Consider the following 24,358-nt stretch of genomic DNA (forward strand, 5'->3'; position numbering starts at 1 on the left):
ATTAAAAACATTTTTTTACAGTATTTCGACTTTGCAAATTCAAGAGGTACATTAGGTAAACTATACATATAGCAAAACTCTGAGCAAAATTCTCAGCTTTTTATTTGGGGTCTGTCTGGTGTACACACGCACGCACTATGGAAGGGGGGAGGGGTCATGCCCCTTTTTTGAGATGGCTGCCTTTGCTACTGTTTTCTGAAGTCTACAAGGAGCTATGATCTGGCTAAAATGGGAGGGGAGAGAATCAAGGGATGGTGCAGGACAGGTAAGTTTAATAAGGTCCCTGCTGTTTCACCCATAATTCAAACTTGACGTGGTGTGGCTTTCTGAATCAACCTGCCAGATGGAATAGAGGGCACCAGGATGCAGGTCTTCTGTTGTGTGCTCCCTGAGGCATCTGATGGGCCACTGTGAGATATAGGAAGCTGGACTAGATGGGTTTTTGGCCTGATCCAGTCAGACTTTTCTTATGTTCCTAGCTATTTCATTGTGTCCACATCACTAATTGTATTTTTGTATAAAAGAGTATCAGCCTATGTCATTGTAATAAATATAAAGCACTAAAAGTGATAAAATGCCTAGGTTGGATAATGGCCTCTGAGGGACCTGACCTATAGTTTAAAGGAATTACTCCATTGTTATTTAGTCAGCAGGAACTGAAAAGAAGATCCTGAACATTCATTTCAGAAGTGCTGCATTTAGGTCAGATTCATGAAGTGACTGGGGGCCCAATCCTATCCAACTTTCCAGCACTGGTGCAGCTGCAATACAACCCCAAAGCAAGGGGACAAATGTTCCCTTAGCTTGTGGAGGCCTCTGTAACTACCCTCCCACCACAGGATGCAATGCATATCCTATTGGCATGGCCACACCAGGGTGAGAAAGTTGAATAGGATTTGGCCCTAAATCTGGGTACTGCTAAGGCAGAAGTATCTAGGAGTCTCCAGGAATGGTTTACAGTGACAGTCTGTGAAAAGAAGGTAGATGTGTGTTCTCTAAACACTAGAATGGAGAGGCAGATTTGAATAACTTGTGCTCATTATGCCATAAGGAGGTTGAGAATCGTAGGAGAAAGGATGCTCTTGAACAAGAGACGTAATCAAGCTGGAAAGATGAGACTGCTAATCTAAATGCAAAATGATTCATTGAAGGTATTCAACACTGTAGAACGGATTCAGTACATAATATATGCCTGATAAGAGCTCAGAATGTGAATAGCTGAATACTACCATATTAGAATTCACCTATACACTTGTGTAGGATAGTTCTTCTATGTGAAAATGAATTATCCTTTCTCAATACCAGCATACTGGCTCTATAGCACAGAGCATAAGGGATAATTCTTAGAGATTGATGGGTGTGATAATTCCTTCTGGCCTCTGTTGAAGATTTCGAGGGAATGCATGGAAGCCTTTTAGGTTCTTTTGAAGGTTTTTTTTGGCACTTTGTTTATGCAAAATGGGATCTGCCTATTGGTGAGAACAGCAAAAGCATGTAAAGGAACTCACTTAATGGAACATCTCATCCTCTAAGTGGCTATGGAGACATTACATGTACTGTTCAGAAATATTACTTTTGATACAATACAACTCCTCCCCTTTTCCATTGCACCCTCTTTTACTTCCGGTTTTGCAGCAAACCAATTTGTTACTTATAAGTTTAGCAGAGTATAGTTTATGCAGATCAGGGTTTCCTTGGTTCTCATGTATCAAGGCTGTTGCAGCATTGCAATGAAGAGATTGAGCTGTGAATCAGGATTTCCCCATTTTGAATCTCTCCTCAGCCATGGATTTTCATTAGCCAACCTTTTGGCAAACCATCCCCTCTCAGCTTCAGTCTTACCCAGCTGCAATCTGCGGATAATAATACCTTGTTGGGCTGTTTGTACATCAAGATAATACACATGAAGTGCTCTAGAAACTCAGAAAGTGCTGCACTGTATAAACGTTAGGTATTTTCCCAGTGCATAATTAATCAGTGGAACTCCTTGCCACATAATGTTGTGATGGCATCTGGCCTAGATGCCTTTAAAAGGGAATTGGAAAGATTTATGGAGGAAAGGTCTGTCACAGGTTACAAGTCATGGTGACTATATGCAACACCTCTCGGTTTTAGACGTGGCCTGTCTCTGAATGCCAGATGCAGGGGGAGCAACAACAGGTTATCATATTGTCTTGAGTGCTCTCAGAGGCATCTAGTGGGCCAGTGTGAGAGAGGAATCTAGACTGATGGGCCCTTGGCTTGAACTAGGAGGACTGTTATGTGCTTATTAATCTTAATTAAATCAACTCAAGCAGGGAATTGGAAGGGGAGGGGAAGCAAAACAGGGGAGGGAGCAAGAAAGCATGAGGTTCATTCATATTGCAGCAAAAAACAGTTTTGTTTTTAGAATTTGGATGATTTTAAAACTTATTGCTTATTCCATTTTTTAATGCAGTAACTTTGCAATTAATTCACTAATCGTTACATGAAAATTTGGATTTTTTGTCGCCTCAAGGTAGAACACCTGTCACCAAGACATTACCTTTTCTCAGGACTTGAACTGCAAAGCTATGACACAAAGAAAATGTACATCTTCCCACAGTGAACATTTCCATTGCTATTTTGTGCGTGTGTGTGTTTCTTTTCAAATCTTCCCTAAAGTCTTGGTCCTAAATAGCATGAAGCAAATAGTACAGCTGTTTAAAATGGTGGTAAGAGAAATAGGCACTGCATATTCATTTCAGAATAAGAAAATGAGAAAAAATTGAGAAAGAATGAGAAAAAGAATGAGAAAAAAAATTTATGTGACTGCATTATTTTCAGTTATTTTAGAATCCAGTATTCTGCAGAGATAGGCACACTAACAGCCCAATCCTATCTAAATTCCCCTACACCAACACAATGGTGCCAACATGGGCTATGCTGAATCAGTGCAGGGAATTTAGCAGGTGGTAGGTCTCCTCAGGGTAAGGGGACTTTTGTTCCTTGGCCCAAGAGAAAGTCCCAACTGCCACTGTGGGTCAAATTGGACCTGCACCAGTGATGTTGCTGGCACAAGCCCTAGCTGATTCATGTTGGCAGATCAGGACCAGGACAGGGTAAAGGATGCAGTGTGCTCCGGCACTGCTGATCCTACGCCTCTCCTGGGCCCTGTCCACCTGCCCGTGCACCATCACAAAGCACTTTACAGTACTTTTACAACAGCACAAAGGCTTGGTGCGCCAAGGAGTATGCCAGCACACTAGCTGAATAGGATCGGGGCCTGAAATGTACCTAACCCTGCATAGGATCTGTCTATTAAATATATACTTTTTGGGCAGGAGGTCTGGTCTAGAGGGTAGAGCCTCCATTTGCCTGAAGATTAACATCCACAAGGTCGCCAGTTCGAGGCCACCGGCACCGTGCGACCTTGAAGCAGCTGGCAAGCTGCAGCTGAGCTGTTCCATCTGCTCGGAGCGTGGGAGGATGGAGGCCAGAATGTTAAACCAGATCGGAGCGTAACATCTTGAATGTGGTGGTTCTTGAAAGAGAGAACCTTCTTTCAATTTGTAAAAATCCCTGCGTGGATTTAATAAGCCTGCCTGTGTAAACCGCCTTGAATAAAGTCTTGAATAAAGACCAAGAAAGGCGGTATATAAATACTGTATATTATATTATTATTACTTTTTTCAAAATTTATGAACCATTAGACTCAGCGCGAATTGTTTTAAATGAGCAATTTACTACATAATCATGAGGCTCTGTTCTATTCTGTAATTATTATAATATTAAATAAAGGTCACCTACTCCACAGTTTGATGATTTGACACAAACTCAGGTTTTAGGTAATCACGATAAACAGAGGATTGTGAGCCATGCTGCCCTGTTTCATTCTATTTATTGATTTTTTTTTCTTTCTAATTGCTTCATTTCTTTATCTTTTTTTTTTTTAAAGTGATTGAATACCAAGCCGTTCCCAGGTATGGACCAGCAAGCCCATTCAAAGGACATTTAAGTACTAAAAGTAATGGTAAGTAATTTGATGTGCGAAACAACAAGATTTTAAAAACAGTTTTTGCATAATATGAGCAATTGTTTGGACTATAAAAATGTTTTATTTAAACACTCTGTAAAGATTTTAGTTTGGTTCAGGTTTTTAATAATAATGTTATTCCTTAGTTAGAACTCTTTTGATTGGCCATTAAATGAAACTGAAGCGCAATAAAGTTATTCAGCACAGCTGATTAAACATTTTTAGCCCTTTGGCTGTCTTGCTTTGAATCAATTAAATATTGTAGTATCTCAACATAGTTGATGAAGTTTAAGTAACATATCTTTTTCAAAAACCCACCCTACATGGACTACATGTCAGAGTCAAAAGAGAGTATAAATTGTGTACAGTAGTGCCTCCCTCACTGAGCACTGTTTTATAAGAGATGGTGCTATTTAAAACCCATTTGAAAATCTCCATGTTTGAATAATGAATAATTAGTTAATTGCCTCACCGATTTGTTGATCAGCACTGACTGGCATGTTATCTGTTTCAAAACCCTGAGTCTGCTAAACTACTTTTCAGCTGAGTAGTCACACTGACTTCATAATGGGGTTATGATGGAGTAGCTGAGTTTTCAAGATATCATCATTTTAGTCATATATATGGATGTTTTCCTGCTTTGGCTGTTAAAAGCTAAACATCACATCTCAAAAGCAGCACTCAGATGGCTCTGTGATTGGTGCTTTCTTTGTTCATGGCTTGGTAACTGGAGAATGTTTTATAATGTAAGTGTTGATTTTCTTCTGCTTTGTTATTCAATGTCTGTTTAATTGCCCTCCTACCATCTCCTTGGGCCAGTTACCAAATCCAGAAAATGTTCTAAGATGTCCCTGTCAGAAAACAGGAATGGAAACTGCAGAACTTGATCCCAAAATGCTGATGACAGTTGAGCAGACCTGCTGCTGGTTTTATAGACCTTCAGAAGGAGTCCACTTAACTTTTGGATTCTGTTTATGAATCAATTCCAGGGAAAAATCAAGCTAAGGTCATAAGGGCAGAGTGAGAGCCATGTTCTGGTTCTTGGACGTATTTTGCAAGGAATTTTCCTGTACAAGCCTCTTTGAAACAAATTGGATCTGTACCTTCCATTCCACTCACCTTAGTGTTATTCGTTTCAGTGGGCCTTGTGCGGAAACAAATTCTTCATAGGTTCTGCTCTTCTTGGTCTTCACACTATCCATTTTCCATCTGTGCACTTTCTGTTTTGAACTTTTTGCTTCTGCAATTGTAGGTTAAGCTGTAGGTTAAATTTGTAGGTTAAACACCTTATAATGATCAAATGTATTTTAATTTTGCAGCTTTCTGCATTGACTCCTCCTCCCGCAGACTTAATAACCAGTACCTGATCAGGGATCACATGGCTGTCCATTACAATAAAATCCTTCAAGCCAGAGGTAAAAATGTACACATGAATTTTTTCTGTTAACTTTTCGTGTGAACTGTATAGAAAGAGGAATTTTGGCAGGTGCAGCTTTTCAAATCATTTCATGTTGAGCTGCATCTGCCAGAATTCCCTCTTCAATATATAATGGTTAAAGGTATAGGCACTCTGTCCTCCACTGTATCTGGGCACCTTGTCCAAGGCTATGTAGTAATGGGTTGCCAGTGTTTTTTGTCAATATGCAAGAACTCAAATCCAAAGTATGAGACAGTGATTAAACAGATGTATGAGGATGCCTTAGACAGACTTAGACCACTGGTCATTTAGTTCAATATTGCCTACTTTAAAGGCAGTGACTCTCAAGGGTTTCAGATAGGATCCTTCCCATCCCTACCTGGAGATACCAGGCATCAAACCTACCACCTTCTGCATGCAGGTGCGCTACCACTATGGTAAGGCCTATCTCCTGCAAAGAAACATAGTAGACATCTGCAACATTTGGTGGGCCACTGTGAGATACAGGAAACTGGACTAGATGGGCCTATGGCCTGATCCAGCGGGGCTCTTCTTATGTTCTTATGACAGAAAAGGCAATGAGCCATTTTCAACATGTCACAAGCTAGCTAACCATGCTATTCTGCAGCGGGTGCCAAACCCCGGCCCACAGGCCAGATCTGGTGCCCACCACAATCCTTCACACACACACCCCCGGTGAATGGAGGTTAGAGTTCTGCCCTAGGTTCTCTCTTCGACACTGCAGATCATCTCCGACCTTCATGCCAGCCAGCTGCGCATGTCCAGAAATCCGGGTGCAAAGCCTGCTGGGGCAACAGACCCCAGAAGCAGCTGGCTAGCGCAAAGTTCAGGGGTGATCTGTGGCGCCAAGGGAAGGCCCCCAGGCAGAACGATAAACTCCTTCTGCGCCGGGGACACCTTTACCAGTGTGTAGTGGTCTCCACTTTGGAGACTGCTGCTATACTTTGGAGACCCTTGCTAATTGGATAAGAGGCACTTTTCAAGTGGGTGCTCCTCTTTTATTTAGCAGGGGGAGAGTAACTGGCCCTCCTCACGCCAGCAGTGTCTTTTCTAATGGCTGGCTGCTGGTGTTTGTGTCTTTCAGATTGTGAGCCCTTTTGGGAGAGGGAGCCATTAGTTATTTGATTTTTCTCTGTAAACCGCTTTGTGAACTTTTGTTGAAAAGCGGTATATAAATACTGTTACTATTATTATTATTATTATTATTATTATTATTATTATTATTATTATTATTATTAAATAATAATAATAATAATAATAATAATAATAATAATAATAATAATAATAATATACCGTATAATACCGTATACAGTATTGTCCAAGGACAAGCAACATTGTCTCCGTTTGACCTGAAAATTCAGTCTCTTTCCTATTCTCTGCTGTTCATCTTAACTTTCCTTTGCACTGAGTGGTTAATTAGGAATGCAGTTTTTCTTGAAACTGTATTTTTTAAAAAAATAATGACTGACATTTAAAGTCTGCCATTTTAGAATTAATAGACACATGCCAACACCTATCCTTGCCAACACCTATTCTTGCCAACATTCTACTAGGTACTTAAAATGCTAAATGGAATTCGTGGTGCTAGTATTTGTGCATTTTTAGAAGATTCCACCACCCTGTTTCTGGAAATCGTAACAAAAATAAAAGCGTTAGACTGAATACAGCCTGTATCAGTATGTCAGTCTAAAGATTTTATATCATTAAGCTACATCATTTGCCATTTCTTGGATCACTGAGCAGATATTCAGTCTCCAAAGATGGAGCTTTTTCTTAATATTTGGCACAACTATTGTAGCATTAATTATCTTTTTTTTTAACCCGTCTATGCAATCACAGCATGTGGTTGTTTTTTTAAAATCCTTTCTGTTTCCTGTCTCTTAGAAAAAAGATTTAAAGTGTCAGTGTCATAAATAGGAATAAAACAAAGATGTTGAAAAATAAATTTCATAGCAGTTTAAACTATATGGTCAATTAAAAAAAAAATTTTTTTAATCTTTAATTTCAAATGCTTCATATTCAGAAAAAGACTGCTTCCAGATATGATCTGCATTCTGTCTTATAGATAGTTATTAGTATAATCTCCTCTCATGTATGTCATTCTGATTTTAATGTTCAATAACTATAAGAAGTGATTATTTACAAATCTGCTTTGTATAGTGTATTTATAGTGTGTGTGTACATGCACACTATATATAGTATATTTATAGCATATTTAATAATTCTTGTATAAGGTGAAACTCCATTCCATTCAGGTTACTGGCTCTAGAGCCCAATGCTGTGGTCGGCGGCATGTCTCCGTGCCGCCGACCACAGACGCAAATGTGCGGTAAGGCACGTTTGCAGGGCTCATCACTGGGCTCCTGCCGGTGCTTGCCCAGTGCTGGCAGGTGCTGAGCTAGCACAGGGTGGTCGCCCAGGTTCCACGGCTCGGTGGTCTCCCAGACCGCAAAGCAGCGGAATGGGAGGTAGGGGCGTGGAGGAGGCATTCTGGGGAGTGGGAGACCGGCGGGTGCAGGGAGGAGGCGTGCCGAGGGGCAGGTGGGAGGCGTGTTGGGGGTGGGTGGGAGGAGGATCCATGGAGCTGCCCTCCGCAGGATCCAAGGCACTTGTGGAGGGCTGTGCGTCCTACATGAGCGCCTTTTCCTTACGAGCGCATTTCCCATTGCGGGGCTGCTTACCTTACTCTGGGGAAGGGAACGAATGTCTCCTCCTCCCAAGGAGCCTCCCACGGTAGCGTGGGAGGTGCAGGATTCGGGTGGCAGACCTTTTCGGTGCCGCTAAGCCTGGGCGCTCCAGACAGCTCAGGATTGGGCTGCCCGCCAGTCAATTAAAACTAGCTCCAAATCAATTTGTTTTCCACATAAAGTATAGAAAATAGGTTTCAAATTCTATTCCTACAACCTTTTTTACGGCCCGATCCTATTCAGACCTTATGCTGCCAGAGTGCTTGTTCTAGTGGTGCAAGGGCCCAATCCTGTCCAATTTTCCAGCACTAATGAAGCAGTGCTGAAGGGGCATGTGCTGCATCCTGCAGTGCGGCAGCAATCATGTAGGTAACATAAACTGAAGGAAACATTTGTTCCTTTACCTCAAGGTTGCATTGCAGTTTCACTGGTGCTGGAAAGTTGGATAGGATTGGGCCATAAGTCCCTTTACAGCAGTTGCAAAAGGCTGTACCCCAGTCCATTTGGCCTGGCTGCTGCAAATGGTGCATGGCTGGCTCTGTGTGCCTGTGAATTGAGGCTGCCACCACTGGTAAGTCAGCACAAGGGATGGGAGGGTGGCAGGAAATGGGAGGGTGTGGGGAGGGTGAAGATGTGATGGGGGGAATGCAGATAGAGACCAGGAAGGGGATGATATTTGTTGCAGTGGTGCACATCAATATGCTAGCCCCTTCCCAGCCTCAATCCCCTGACCTGGGTCCACACAGACTTATTCCAGCTATAGAACTAGTGCAAGTTCCAGTAGACCCAGTGGGCCGGCACAGGCTTACTCTGGGATAAGGGAATAAATGTTCCCTCATCCCAAGGAGGCCTCTGGAAACCAAAACTGCTCCCCAGGATATGGCATGCACCACATTGGTGCAGCTGCATCACCATGCAGGAAGTTAAGTAGAGTTGGGCTGCCCCAAATCTGAAAGTTTAGTACATTCTGCATTTGTTCAATGAGATCTCCATTAAACAATTATATATTAAATTTCAAATTTATTATCTCTGATCATTTTAAACCCTGGATTAGCAAATCAGTGCAATTATTCTTGTCCTTGTTATTCAATAATACAGTATATTCATTGGAAAAAATGCTTTGTGTTGCTTACACCGTGTGTCCTCACAACAACCCCGGTGAAATAGGTCAGTTTTGGACCTATTTTACAGAATAAGTATGGAAACTGGGAAAAAATGACTTACCCAAGATTTATCCAGTGTTCTACATGTACTTGAACCCAGTTTTCCTGCAGCGGAGTCTGACAACTGGATAACAAATCTACCAAATTAACAAATTTTTTAAAAAATGTGCCATTTGCTGAGCATCACTGTGCAATAAATCAGATTGTTTTGTGGCTTCTTAAAAGCCATTTGCTTGCTTCATGGAGCAGACTCTTGGTACTATGAAGCATGGACCTAATGTAACCTGGTGTTATCATTTTAATGTCCCATTATAAATCTGAGTATATTATTTTTTTAATGAGTTTCTAGCCCTTGTAATCCTTGTGAATCACCAAACAAATAAGAACATGGTTTTCCTGCATCAGGAGCAGGTGTTCCTGGGGATGCAGTCTAAGTAGAGGGGGAAAACGGAATCATCTACAGCTGTTTCTCCTGATAGGGGCCTAAAGATGGAATTTTCTCTTTGCCCAGGATCATGCAACTGGTAACCTTTCCTGAGTCTTCCCCTCCATTGTATATGACTGATGTGCTGGGGAAAGGGTGCATAAATAGTCTGCACAGTAGGTGAGCATAGCTAACATGACCATGGAGTGATAATATTCAAAATATAGAACACCAGTGCAGGAAGTCTTAAGGATCAGCAACTGGAGTCCTCTGAGCCAAATCCATCCTCAGAAAGTTGCCAGTTGACTGCCCCCCTCCCAAGGTTGCCAAATTAGAGACAAAACAGGTGTGGAGGAAGTAGGGCCTGGGTCACCAGAATTTTGCTAGCTGTCTACTTTAAGGATTGGGGCTAAGGCACTGGTTCATCTTCTGTTACTTGCTTTTCAGACTGACCCTCCAAGGAAACTAGTTTCTGAAAAAGAAATCTGTGGGCTGTAAAAGTTAATAACATTTAATAACTAAAAATTTAATAACCAATAAAATAATATTAAAATAGAAATTTAAAAATAATATTAAAATAAAAATATTTTATAATAAATATAATGATATAATAAAATAAAATATGAAAATATTATTTTTATAAAAATAAAAATATTACAATAAAAATATTTTACAAAAGTTTAATAATAACTATGCAAATTTAACTTGTTAATTTGGCATATCATTTATCTTATACTCATCAGCGATCTTATGCATGTAATTCAGATTTCTAAGGTGGTACTCTAGATAGAAGATAGAAATATATGGATAGGTTGAGCAGATATATGGGGTTGGAAAAGGGAAGCAGAAAAAAGGGTGAAAATGTAGCCTAATTGTGATAGTAAAGTCCAATACTTTGATAACATTTATATACTATCATTTTAGCAAAGCATCTAACACCCAAATCCTAACCAACTTTCCAGCACTGGCATAGCTGTGCCAGTGGGGCATGAGCTGCATCATGCAGTTGGGTGGCACTCACAGAGACCTCCTCAATGTTTGTTCCCTTACCACGGAGCTGCATTGCCTTTATGTCAGTGCTGGAAAGTGGGTTAGGATTGCGCCCTAACTGGTTGCCAATTCAAAATAATTGCTTAGTGAATCATTTCAGAAGGAATTTAGGGGAAGGAGACAGAATAGGAAACCCAGAAATATCAGGGTACCCACTCTTTCATGATTTGCCCAAACCCATCTGCTGTCTCCCGCAAAGCATGCCCTGCAAATTTTAACTCTCTCATCTGTTCTGAACTTCCCCCATCTTGTCTTATCCCCATCATCTCCTCCATCACCTCCACAATTTGCCTTACCCCCTCCATCTCCTCCATTTTTCCCAACTGCCCTATGCCCATTTCTCCCTCCAAATTGCTTATATTCTCCTTCCTTTCCCCCCACCCTGTGCTTTAAAAAAGCAGAGAGGAATCAGGTAGACTAGAGGGCTAGAGCAGCTCCTCTTCCGCTTTCCCTCCCCCCACCATATCTATCTTGTTAAAAGGCAGGGAGCCAGGAGGGTGGGGGCGATGAGTGGGATATTACCATTGCGGTTGGTGACTCCTTTGGTAGCATTGTGGTCAACTAGCAGGCCAGTACTGGTGTTACCTAATGGAGCTTCTAAAGACAATTTTGATAGCTGAAGACAAAACAGCAGTTGGTCCCAGCCACCTTGCTGGACAAAGCTTTGTCATCTCACCTCCTCAGATGCAGCCAGGTAGAATGGCTGTTGATAGAGACAGTTCTGGTAGGGGCGGAGACAAATGGCAGTTGAACCCAACCCAAACTGACAAAGAAGGCTTGGCTGTGTTCTGGAATCTCTCTCCCCAAATCCCAGGTATTCGTGAGAAGATTGGGTTTTCTCAGTTATGAGGGCATTGTAAATGCTTTAAAAAAATACCTGACTTTATTATTACTGCTTTCCATTTTCCAAAGATTTTTGGTTGTACAGTTCAAAGCTAATTGCAAGCCTGAACTCCATTGTGGCCCATGTCACATTAAATCCAGAGTGACTTGCTCTATAATTTTCAGTAAGCAGTTGCTATTGGATCTGATAGTTCAATATAGTATTTCTGTCTCTTCCATTATATGCATTTTTGTCATGGATGGTTTTGTCCCTTATTTCAGCCTTCTTAATATTCTGGATTATATGAGTGAAATCACTCATGACAAGTAGACAGGTCTTGCCCTCTCCCACTCACAGACTAATTTAGGGACTAGATTGACAAATGACTAATGTTCTATCAGGCCCAAGTATCAGGGTGAGTGGAGAATATTACTGAATTAATTGGATAGACTGTGACCTGCAAGTTTTTTGGTTGTGCTTTCCTCTCCATAACTATGAGAACACAACCTGGAAATGAAATGAAAATGAAAGCACAGAGTCTATATTGGATGAAGCATCACCTGGGGTATCAGATGGAAAGCCTGAAATCTAGACAATTCCCAAATTCTGGATAGTATGGTCACTTTACCCTTCAAATTTTAACTTCTTCTGTCCCCAGAGAGGAGTAAGCCCTGGCTCTCTAGAGCAGGGGTCTCCAAACTTTTTGGCCAGAGGGCCGCATCAAATATCTGGTATGGTGTGGAGGGCCGGAAAAAAAATTTAAATATAAAATTTAAATAAATAAATTAGAGATGGAACTTAGATAAGTGAATAAGAAAGTGAACCTCTCTGACCCTCAGAACACCCTCCAGACACAATCAGAGCACAGTTCCGGTTATGTTCAGCTGAATGGGCCAGAGGCTTTCAGGAGACAAGAGGTTGGCTGCAGGCCGGAAAAAGGCTGACTGCGGGCCGCTTCTGGCCCCCAGGCCAGGATTTGGAGACCCCTGCTCTAGAGGATCTTAGGGCCCAATCCTTTCCAACTTTCCAGCACTGGTGCAACTATTAGCACGGCTACACCAGCACTGGAAAATTGGATAGGATTGGGCCCTAAAACACATAGAGTTAAAAGAGCACTATAATAATAATAATAATAATAATAATAATAATAATAATAATACAGGTATTTATATACCGCCTTTCTTAGTCTTTATTCAAGACTTTATTCAAGGCGGTTTACATAGGCAGGCTATTTAAATCCCCGTAGGGATTTTTACAATTGAAAGAAGGTTCTATCTTTCAAGAACCACAACATTCAGATGTTTCTTTCTGGTCTGGTTTCACATTCTGGCCTCCATCCTGCCACGCTCAGAGCAGATGGAATAACTCGGCTCAGCTTATCAGCTGCTTCAAGGTCGCACGGTGCCGGTGGCCTCGAACTGGCGACCTTGTGGATGTTATCTTCAGGCAAATGGAGGCTCTACCCTCTAGACCTGCCCTCCTGCCCAAAAAGATAATCACTTGCAGGTGAGCTGAGAAAACCTGAACAACTGGGTCCACCTGATGGTAATGCTTCAGTACTGAGGTAGGGTGCAGCCTCCCATTCCATTTTCAGTGTTAACCATGGTGTGGTGTTGTATTTTTACTGCAGTTAATGCTCACCGTGGGTTAGTTTTAGCTAGAGTTTCCAGATAGGTCTAATCCTGCTTGCACACTCAGGTTTGATACTACCTATGATTACAATTGACATCTGTGCAGGTGCAATGCTGCACCATGGCTAGCATCAGAAGGGGAAGGGGGCAGTGAGGCATTTGTGTGTGAGGGAATGAAAAGGAAATGGACACGTGCTTCTGCCACATGCTCCCAATCTCCTAACCATAGTGATATTGTGCTAACCCTATGGCTCCTGGCTACCTCATCAGTCTCTTCGCCTTTTGTCTTCTCCACTTGCTGCTGGACTCTGCTTTTGCTTCACAAGTGGGAGGACAAGAGAGTGGAAGACTTTCAAGCAAATGCCACAATCCACCATAGAATTAGCCATACTGAAATCTTCAGGTTTAAGCACATCAGCTTTATGTCAAATTGGGGGCTATAGCATTTGAGAAGAGTTGTCGCTTTCAGGGACGTAATAGTCATTTTTCTGGCAGCAAGACTCACAATCACTCCTTATCTGGAGAAGGGCAGAAGTGTAGATTTTAAGTGTGATTTTGGTGCCAACGTGTTTAGCTCTGGCTCTGATCCATAGCGCTTTAGTGTCTTACTTGATTAACAGACTGGATAAGTCCCTCATCATTTCAGATGGGGCTGATTCACAGGATTAAGCGAGCTGAAAACTAGACACATTATACGTATCTGACTGTTGTCTTGAATAAATATACTATTAGAACATGCTGATGTATTCATTCTGGTGTTCCTTCACTTCCATGCGTCACCACCCATATTCTCGGCAGTTGTTGAATGGGGCAGGAATATTCTGGGTCTGTACTCATTAAAGCCTTGGAACGGAACAAATATATTTTATTGAGCATCACAGTGTTTGGGAACAATATATCCACAGCTACAGTTATTGACCTCAGTGTGCTTTGAGGTACATTTTCCATAGAAGCCAAAGTATAGCACATCATATGTTTAAAAAGAAACTTTATTATTATGTCTTCCTGTTTCCTAACATAAAATTGAATCCATTTAAATAACACTGCTGGTTAGAATAACAGCATAATTAAAAGTGTGGGCAGTTTTTTATATTTTAGTTATGGGCAGCTTTATTCCATTAAAGTAACTTGGGTGAAAGTATGGCATACAGACAGCCAGTGTTAAGCAAAGATAATGTCAAATTTTTGAACAAGTGGTTCATTCACTCATTTTTATTATATTGCTTGCTTTCAGCGGCTGTAGACTGTTCAGTGCCAAAAAGCAGGCTAAACAGCATAAAATGTAAGTATTTTCTTTTGTGTATCTTTTTAAAAACTACTCTACAGATAGACTATGACTTCTGGGCAATAACCATGCTGTGTTGCGTCATTCTGGACAGCAAGCATCTAAACTCTAAATTGAAAAACGAGTTAAAAAGGTATTTGAAATAAATACAAAAAGTATGTTAGAGGGCTGGCATATGCTTGATTACTCAGAAGTAAGTCTCAGGGCTCAATCCTAACCAACTTTCCAGCACTGGCTTAGCCGCAGTGCAGTCCCCAAGGTAAGGTAACAAACATGCCCTTAGCTTGAGGAGGCCCCCTTGACTACCTCCCCACTGCAGGATGCAGTGCATGCCACTTTGGCACAGCTATGTCAGTGCTGGAAAGTTGGTTAGGATTGCACCCTCAGTCTGTTCATTAGGACTTGCTCCCAAGTAAATTTGCTTAGGATTGAATCCGTACTAAAACATGATGTCTGTACCGTTTCTCCCATAGCTTTTGGGAAAGATGATGGCCTAGATATTAGCAATTTACCCCTAGGCCAGCATTTCTCAATGTTTGAACTCCACCGAACCTCTTCACGTGGTCCACCTATTGGAAGTACCACCGGATGTAAATAGCATGATGTCATCACCAGTTACTTCTGAATTGGGAGGCCAGACGTAACAATGTTGGGAGGACATTACGGGGTCAAGGAGTGGGTGGTGATGGGCAAACAGGAGTGCTTTTTCGAGCATGCGAAAAGCGTATGCTGGAGCTCTGCCCACCAACCCTCCTACTGCTGCTTGTCACATATCATTACTGGTCTGGCTGCCAGATGGTGGGGGGTCTGGGTGTCCCATGAATACCACCAGTGGTACGAAGAAACCTGGTTGAAGAAACACTGGTTGAAGAAACACTGCCCTAGGCAAATTTACCTCCTGCTGAGCCCCCATTCTCTCATTTACATGACTGGGCACTACTGAGTACGTGTTTTCACTGCATCTCTATTTAAAACAGTGCTATGGACTGTAGTCACATATACGATTGCTGCATTTTCTGGGGATTCGCTTTAAAAATTAACTGTTCATTAACACATTCCACTTCTTAAGTTACAAACATGATAGGCTGGCCTACTTTTCATATAAAATGTAGTTTTTTTCAGCTGCTTTCCCAGTATTTTAGCCAGTAGCATAACAGAGAAGCTGCCACGCCACAGGAAGAGCACCCAGACATGCTCATGTGGATTAGATCAGCCTAACTGACTTAAAATAGCAGTTGAAATTTGTGGCATCTAAGCTGTGAATCACTCTAAGCATGTTGATTGAGATCAGCAGCGGGAAGAATTCTGTGACTGTAGAATGTGTGACCGAAACGTGACAACAGTTCTGCCAAACAGGACAGGTGTGGATACCCATGTTTGAATTATAGGAGCTGTGAAAACCTTTTCAGCTTGGCAGTTCTGTAGAGAGTATATTAAGAACACAGTCTGGACATTGTGATCAGAAGGATTGAGGAACTAAATGGCCAGTTCACTCTTAATGTCAAACCATCATTTGACACTATAACAAAGAAAAATCCCTGTGCTTGTGCAATCCCTCCCCCTCCCCTTGTATTCTGTACTTAATTAAGGGTGCAATCCTAACCCCTTATGTCAGTGCTTTCCAGCACTGGCATAGCAGTGCCAATGGGATGTGTGCTGCATCCTGCAGTTGGGTGTCACTCATGGAGGCCTCCTCAAAGTAAGGGAATTTTTGTTCCCTTACCTCAGAGCTGCATAGCCCTTAAGTCAGTGCTGGAAAGCACTGACATAAGGGGTTAGGATTGCGCCCTAATTTAACTTCGCTGTTACCAAATATTTTTACTAGAGAAAGCAGAAAAAATCACCATTAAGCCTGGCACTCTTGAAAGCTATTTTAGCCCAATTACTAAGAACCTGAGCAGGACTGGGACACAACCTCCTAGTACCTGATGGGGTATACCAGATGCCTCCCCCTTTATCTGGTGGTGCTCTAGTCCAGTGGTCTTCAACTTTTTCATTCCCACAAGTTGCTACAACCCGACAACGGAAGATTTGTGACCCCATTGATGAACACTGCCTTAGATATGCTATTTTTGGCCATTGTGCTGCGGCACATTGTTGTGCATCGAGTGGTCTGCAGATGTGCCCCAGAAGTTTGGGGAAGGGTCACATATTAGTCAGAAATTTTGCCTTTTTAAAAATATGTGTGTATGTATTCAACTTATTTGATAAGGTGTATTTGATCTGCATATTTGATCAAGATAGATTTTAATAAACCTGATTACTGGGCAGCGCAATCCTAACTTGTGCTGGAACAAGCAGGCCGGCACAAGTTTGAGGCTGACTGTGGCTCAGCCTGAGGCAAGGGGAAGTAATTCCCTTTACCCTGGGTAATGCCACGGCAGCCCCAATGAGGCTACTTGGATCTGTACCAGGTGGGGCAAATCTGAGGAGCCCGGAACTGCCTCGGGCTGCCTGGGGATCTCGCATAGCTGCCAGATCCTGGTTCCACCCTTGCTCCCCACCTGCCCGCCCACAGGCCCGCCCTCCCTCCCCCACCCCAACACGCCTCCTTGCAGCCTCCTTCCCCACACCCACCCAGACTCCCTTGTTGGTTAGCGCGGAGGCTGGATACAGCCTCTTGCAGGCTGGCATGCATCCCTGTGCCAGCCCAGCGAACCCTTGAGGAGACACAAACGTGCTTTATGGCATGTTTGCGACCCTCCCAGGCTAGCGTAAGGGACTTGCGCCGGCCGAGTGCTCCCTTAGGATTGCGCTCTAAATTGTGAATCCTTTTCCTTCTTGATCCTTCACAGTACAGCAACCTGAACATCTTATACAACAGGAAAAATCTAGCAGGGAAGTCTTCAATCTTCAAGGGCACTGCAAGAAAAACATTTAAAGTAGATTCATTTAAATTGTTTTTAAATGTAAAGTACATTTTTAAATATAATACATTGTATTTATTCATTTACAAAATATTTGTAACATATTTATATAATATATAATTCATATATAGTACATATAATACATTTATACATTCAGAATACATTTAAAATATAATACAATATGATACATTGTCCACAATACAGTCCACAATCATTGCCTTTGATATACAATCGTATATATTTAAGAACATGGAAGTAGTGTATCTGACTAAATACAGCAGCAAGAGAGAAAGCTAAGGGTTACCAGCAATTTATTTAACAGATGGCCATTGTGTCATTCACAGAGATGATTCACAGGTCACTTTACATCCGTGTCTCCACACTGACTTCAGAGACATTAGTGCAGAATCAATGAGTTTTCTCCAGAGAGTGGTTCAGAACTTGCATTCCTTGTACAGGAAAATCTGCTCATTTCTCAGAAGTAACTCATAGTTACTTTTGGTCTTGAGGCTGAAATTACAATTAGCAATCAAGTGCTGAGCAAAAAGAAAACTGTTACTTTTGATTGAACATATACCGGTAGTTATGGAAGACACCTTTCTCTTTCAAAATAATGTGCCTGAGTTGTGTGTTTAATTTGTTAACGTTCATACTTAATGAAGTACTGCTGATATGGTATATAGAGGGCATTGCCAAGCAAGGAGCCTTATTTCTTCCACCAAAATGCAAATTTTGCATAACGCAGCCCAGTTCTGTTGAAGCACTAGTGATATTCTGGATGACCTGAATGCACCCCCAGCTTGATCCATTCATTTTGTGGGTAATTGGGTAAGAAGCTGCTCTTTTAAGCCTGTTGTCATTTTTTAATCACAGGTACACCATGAAAACATGTTAGGGGTTAGGATATGAATTCCCACACACATTGCAACGCTTACCTTAGCCCCACTGTACAGGCTGGATGTGACTTTTCATATGAGTGAGTATTACACAACCCCGTCTTCAGCCACTAGTGGTAACAATTGGTCTGCTACTAGACCTGTAGGTCAACAACAGTGGTGCTAACACTTATGTGATATCACTAAACTGAGTATTACAGGTGGGGCCTGGGGATCCATTTTCGGAATCCCTGAGGATACTGAAAATGGCGGTAATCAAATCCGCGATCTTTGGCCCCTTAAGCCCTCCAAAGGGGAGGTCCCTCCAGAGGGCTTTCTGAAGCCCGCAACCTCTGCGGCTTCAGAATGGCCTTTTTGACAGAAAAAATGCTACTTCTGGTTACCCAAGGGAAACCAGAAGTGATGTTTTTATGCCACAAAAGGCATTCTGAGGCCCGGGGAAGGCCCTCCAGAGGGCTCAAGTGTGGCCAAGATTGGCTCAACATGGATCTGGGGGACCTGCATTGAGCCAGATCCTTGGATGCACAATCCGCAGATACAGAGGCCCCACCTGTGTGCATTTCCTGAACCATGACAATTTTGTTTTTAAATTTTCTACCTTAACCCAAAACAGTCTGTAATTTAGCTGCAAGATAAATATTAATATGAATCCCAGAGATTTTTTTTAAAAAAAATTTGATTCACTTATTTTCTCAAGTTTCAGATCAGCAGCGAAGAGAAAAACTGAAGAAAGAAATAGAAAGGTGTGAAAAGGAGATCAACTCATCTAAAGATGTGTCCCGATCCAATTCCAGGGAGAGTAGAAGACCACTATCAGCCACTTACAGAAAAGTAAGCATGTTTACATTTTGAAAAATTGACTTTTGATTTCACTGCTATCGTCCAAGGTTTTCTTCCAGTTGTGTTTCATGCGAACAACTTCTAATCAGCCACAAATGCTTTCTTTTTTGATATTCATTTTAGATCTGCCTTTTGGGGGTAGCAGAGACTTAAAACATACAGGGCTGCATATTCTTTAATCAATTTACAAGCTGAAGAATGGAGCCATTTTTTATTTTCCATGTTATAGAATATATACATTTGAGAACAGATGGTATATGAGTGCCAAAAATGTAGCACAGTGAATGTTACAAAAAAAATGCATATCCCAATTTTCCTCCTCTGTTTTTCTCCCTTTCTCCTGATTCAACTATATATATGATGACAAGCTGCACCCGCTGAAATTCCCTCTTCTGCACAATTGTTAAAGGTCCAGGAGCCCTAAAGTTGAAAGGTTGCCCCCCCCCCCGTTCTATTTTGTTGCACTATCATTTAGATATGTCTAGCCAGACGTGCTGTCGTATTTCCTAGGTGGGAAGCTGGAGATTGGGAGGTCCTTGGAAACAACAATATATTTTTTTTAATCTTAAAAGATGTATACACCACCTTACTTTTGTGATTCAAGGCAGCTTACAACCTTAAAATATGCTAAAACAATAACAATCCTATACAGCAAGTCTTCACTCAAAGTTATTTTGTTTAAGTCATTTCATCATAAAGTTGTTGAGAAAAAAATTGATTTTTGCATCTTTTTAAGGCTGCAGTCTTGTGCACACTTCCTGGGGAGTAACAGCCTAATCCCAAAGGCAGCGGCAACATCGGGTGCAGCGGCACCAAAGCGGCTAGCACTACATCCTGTTCCCCAAGGCAGCTGCTGGAGGTCTCTTCAGGGAAGAGGACTTTCAATGGGGCTTTCTCAAGTCTGTGCCCCATTTTTCTGACGTAGACTTAAGACAGTCCATGTTACCTGACACAGAATTCAAGAGCCAGCGGAGCAGAGCTTCACTGGTCCCACCTTCCTCCTTTCCCAGTTCCTCTGCTTGCCCGGAACATTTCTCCCCCCCCCCATCCCAAGGCCCTCACCGCTGCCCGGAGCACTTACTTAGCTCCGAGTGGCATCCGGCCGGCACTGGGCTCAGCACCAAGTAGTGCTAGGACTGCACTAATGCTGACTTGGCGTAGGAAGTTGTAGGCATGCCTTAAGGAATATTTGCGACACCCAGCACTAGCAGTACACTTGTACTGCCAATGCCAAAGGGCTCAGGATTGGCCTCTTAAGTGAACTTAATGAAACTTTTCTCTAGATTGCAGCCAAAGTTGCAATTGTGTGCATACTTTCCTAGAAGTATCAATGTCTACTTTCCTAGAAGTATCAATGTCTTCTTGATCAATTGATCAAGAAGTATCAATGCGCTTCAATGTCATTAAGTGTAAAGTCATGCACATTGGGGCAAAAAATCAAAACTTTAGAAATAGGCTGATGGGTTCTGAGCTGTCTGTGACAGATCAGGAGAGAGATCTTGGGGTGGTGGTGGACAGGTCGATGAAAGTGTCAACCCAATGTGCGGCGGCAGTGAAGAAGGCCAATTCTATGCTTGGGATCATTAGGAAGGGTATTGAGAACAAAACGGCTAGTATTATAATGCCGTTGTACAAATCTATGGTAAGGCCACACCTGGAGTATTGTGTCCAGTTCTGGTCGCCGCATCTCAAAAAAGACATAGTGGAAATGGAAAAGGTGCAAAAGAGAGTGACTAAGATGATTACGGGGCTGGGGCACCTTCCTTATGAGGAAAGGCTACGGCATTTAGGCCTTTTCAGCCTAGAAAAGAGAAGCTTGAGGGGGGACATGATTGAGACATACAAAATTATGCAGGGAATGGACAGAGTGGATAGGGAGATGCTCTTTACACTCCCACATAATACCAGAACCAGGGGACATCCACTAAAACTGAGTGTTGGGCGGGTTAGGACAGACAAAAGAAAATATTTCTTTACTCAGCGTGTGGTCGGTCTGTGGAACTCCTTGCCACAGGATGTGGTGCTGGCGTCTAGCCTAGACGCCTTTAAAAGGGGATTGGACAAGTTTCTGGAGGAAAAATCCATTATGGGGTACAAGCCATGATGTGTATGCCCAACCTCCTGATTTTAGAAATGGGTTATGTCAGAATGCCAGATGCAGGGGAGGACACCAGGATGAGGTCTCTTGTTATCTGGTGTGCTCCCTGGGGCATTTGGTGGGCCTCTGTGAGATACAGGAAGCTGGACTAGATGGGCCTATGGCCTGATCCAGTGGGGCTGTTCTTATGTTCTTATGTTCTTAAGTAAACTCTACTGAACACGCTGTTAATAATGCAATCCTATGCACGTTTACTCAGAAGTAAGTCTCACTATGTTCGATAGAGTTTACTTTTAATTTAGGATTGCCTCCTAAGTCCCGTCGATTTCATTAGAAAGAGATATTTAACTAATCCATTAAAATTCATGAGGTAAAAGCATCAAGTCTGGGTCATGTCCTTCATGTGTATGTCTGTATATGTGTGTAAAGAAAACCATTCTACATGTTTAGAAATAAAAATTTGTTACTTTCTATTTATGAACTGTATTTTTTTCAGTGGAAGCATATGAATTTTGAGAAATAAATTGCTCATAAAAAATAAGTATCACAGAAAATATTATTGACTATCACTGAGCAGAATTATGCTAGCCAAAAGGAAAAACTTTTATTAGCTCAACAGTTGAAAGAAGAATATTTTTTTCATAGTAGTGAGAAACACACAGGCACACACCCACTTGCACATTTGACGGTATTGTTTTCAGTTTAAAATATGCACAGGGGTGTATTTTGCATCCAGCTGCTGTATAATGCTGGTCATTAGCTGGTTGATTCTTGCGTGACTGTTTGGTAGCTGACAATGTGAGTGATGATGTTATTAGACGGCTGAATAATAATCGTGCTTTGAAATGTTATTCATGACCGCTGGTGGTGTAGATACGCCATGCATGGGCCGTTGTTTTGCTGAAAAACGAAGGGATATGTCAAATTAAAGACGCAAAGTTTCATCTTTTACTCTCCATGATTGTCTTCCATCAAGATCATTGTCACATCTTTCTTAGCCCTAAGAACTTCTGTGGAATTTGCTAACCAACTGGTCTGACAGTGTTGATGTGTAGGGTTTGCGATGTACAGATTTATTATGAAATCTATATGATGATATAAAAATTAATATTTTTTAAAAAACCTATTTGAGGTAGAATGGACTGGTGTTTTAAAGTCCTTCAAAGCATTCCTGTGCACGAAACAGGAAGACGGGGCTGCTACTGTAAATGACATTGCGACACTGAATTTGCTTTATCTTTTGGTTTATTCTAAAATTTACATGGTGCTTTCTGGCTAAAAGGAAGCTCACCAGAGGGGCCCACAATAATTTAAACTACCAAAAAAAAAAAAATATGATTAAGCTTCAGCTAAAATCAACAATAAAAGGTCATCCAGCATCAACACTCCACTCTGTAAAAGGTAATCCTAAACTGATCCTGTCTGAACAGGATGGCCACCATTTTGTCTGGAGATTAAAAGGAAGAAGCCCAAAATTCTATGCAAGAGAGTTTCATAGTCTGGGCATGAGAAGGCTCTGTTCCAAATACCCACCAACCATGCTTCACATGCTGGTGGGACATGAAGCAAAGTTTCCTGCAATGATCGATGTGGACAGAGCCCAATATGAATAAATCTTGCCTCACCCAGTGATGCAGTCCAGCGACAAACGTATCACATGCAACTTCTGCTCATTTAAAAAAAAATCTTTTCTGTCCTGTTAATTACACTAGGATTTATTTGTCTTACTACCGCAATTGTAGTTATGACTTTTGCAAGGCTTTTTATATCACTCCTTGACTTTCCTTTCTGTTTTGCTATAAGAATCTTGCTTAAGTGGTTTTTGTCTGTCTTAAAGCTATTAATTACTGCCTACATTTGACTAGAAATGTAGAAGAAAAACTAACAAGTAAACCAGAAACTCACTTTCTTATTCAGCATTTGAATGGGATCAGACCAGAAAGCTGAAACTGGCTATTTCTATGACTCCCATGATTAAGAAAACAGGTCGTCACATCTGCTTAAGCTTCATTAAGCTAGAACAAAGAAAAGTCACTCACAAATTCTTGATCCTTTGCCTGGGAACAAAGATTTACAGCCTCAAGGAAGTTGCTGAGTCTGGAGATAGTCCCAGTTGATCTCAGGTTAAAGATAGCAGTTAATCTGGTAGCAGGACTGATTCAAGCCTCTGCTTGAAACTTTGAAGAATTGCTGCTGGTCAGAGTGGACATGAATGAGTCTAACATCCCACGCCTATGCCTGTCCACTCAGAAGTAAGGCGCATTGGATTCAGTGGGGTCCTACTCCCAGGTACGTTTATATAGGATTGCAGCCTAAGGCAAATTTGTAGTATGCTTAGTGTAAGGCAGTTTCATGTGTTTACATTGGGCCAACTGGAATAGAGAAGAAATTTGCTTAAACTTTTATGAACTGTTTACTACAAATGAAACAGGCCCAAATCCTAACTCACTTTCCAGCACTGGTATGGATGTGCCAGTGGGACATGTGCTGCATCCTGCAGTTGGGGGGCACTCACAGAGGCCTCCTCAAAGTAAGGGAATGTTTGTTTCCTTACCTAGGAGCTGCATTGCTCTTATATCAGTGCTGGAAAATGGGTTAGGATTGTGCCCACAGTTACCAAACCATTAAGAGAAAAATGAATAATGATTATCTCATTGGCATTCCAGCTAGATCTGTGGCTTCATTTGTGCTTTTTCATTTCTGCTTCTACGTGACACTGTATTTTAAAGGAGTCCCATTTATCAAGCATTTGTTAAGTTAGTATAGTGTGTGTGTGTGTGTGTGTGTGTGTGTGTGTGTAAAAGGTCTGTTATTCTACCTGGTCTTTAGTCAACCTACTGATTATTTCACTTTCCATTTTATTCAGAATATGTGCATAAGCTATCAGAGTAGGAGAAGGAACTACCTTGATCAAAATAAGAGAAGGAATTGTTAGATGGCAACAAGTTCATGCGGCAATGTATAAAACAAATACATTTAGGGGGTATATTTAACCCACGTGACAGTGGAATATGTATTGCAGGCCTTTTTTTATTTCTCCATTTTGTATTAAAAAGCAGGCTTTTTAAAAAAGTGTCAGCATAACTTCAAGTAGGTACAATAAGAAAAGATTGCTTACTACGTGGCATTGATCATTTTTGTAGGTGTATTAACAGTTCCTTT

General features: G+C 41.6%; 1 protein-coding gene across 1 annotated transcript in view; it reads left to right on the forward strand.

Annotated features, from left to right (window-relative positions):
* SPATA7 (spermatogenesis associated 7) overlaps positions 1-24,358 on the forward strand; it is a 64,437-nt gene that overhangs the window by 16,903 nt on the left and 23,176 nt on the right. The window contains exons 2-5 of the mRNA XM_066624020.1: positions 3,917-3,991; positions 5,314-5,409; positions 14,445-14,492; positions 18,956-19,089. Of these exons, the coding sequence (XP_066480117.1) occupies positions 3,917-3,991; positions 5,314-5,409; positions 14,445-14,492; positions 18,956-19,089 (353 nt within the window). The remainder of the gene's footprint in view (positions 1-3,916; positions 3,992-5,313; positions 5,410-14,444; positions 14,493-18,955; positions 19,090-24,358) is intronic.

Source organism: Tiliqua scincoides, chromosome 1, assembly GCF_035046505.1.
Source record: "Tiliqua scincoides isolate rTilSci1 chromosome 1, rTilSci1.hap2, whole genome shotgun sequence".
Lineage (NCBI taxonomy): Eukaryota > Metazoa > Chordata > Lepidosauria > Squamata > Scincidae > Tiliqua > Tiliqua scincoides.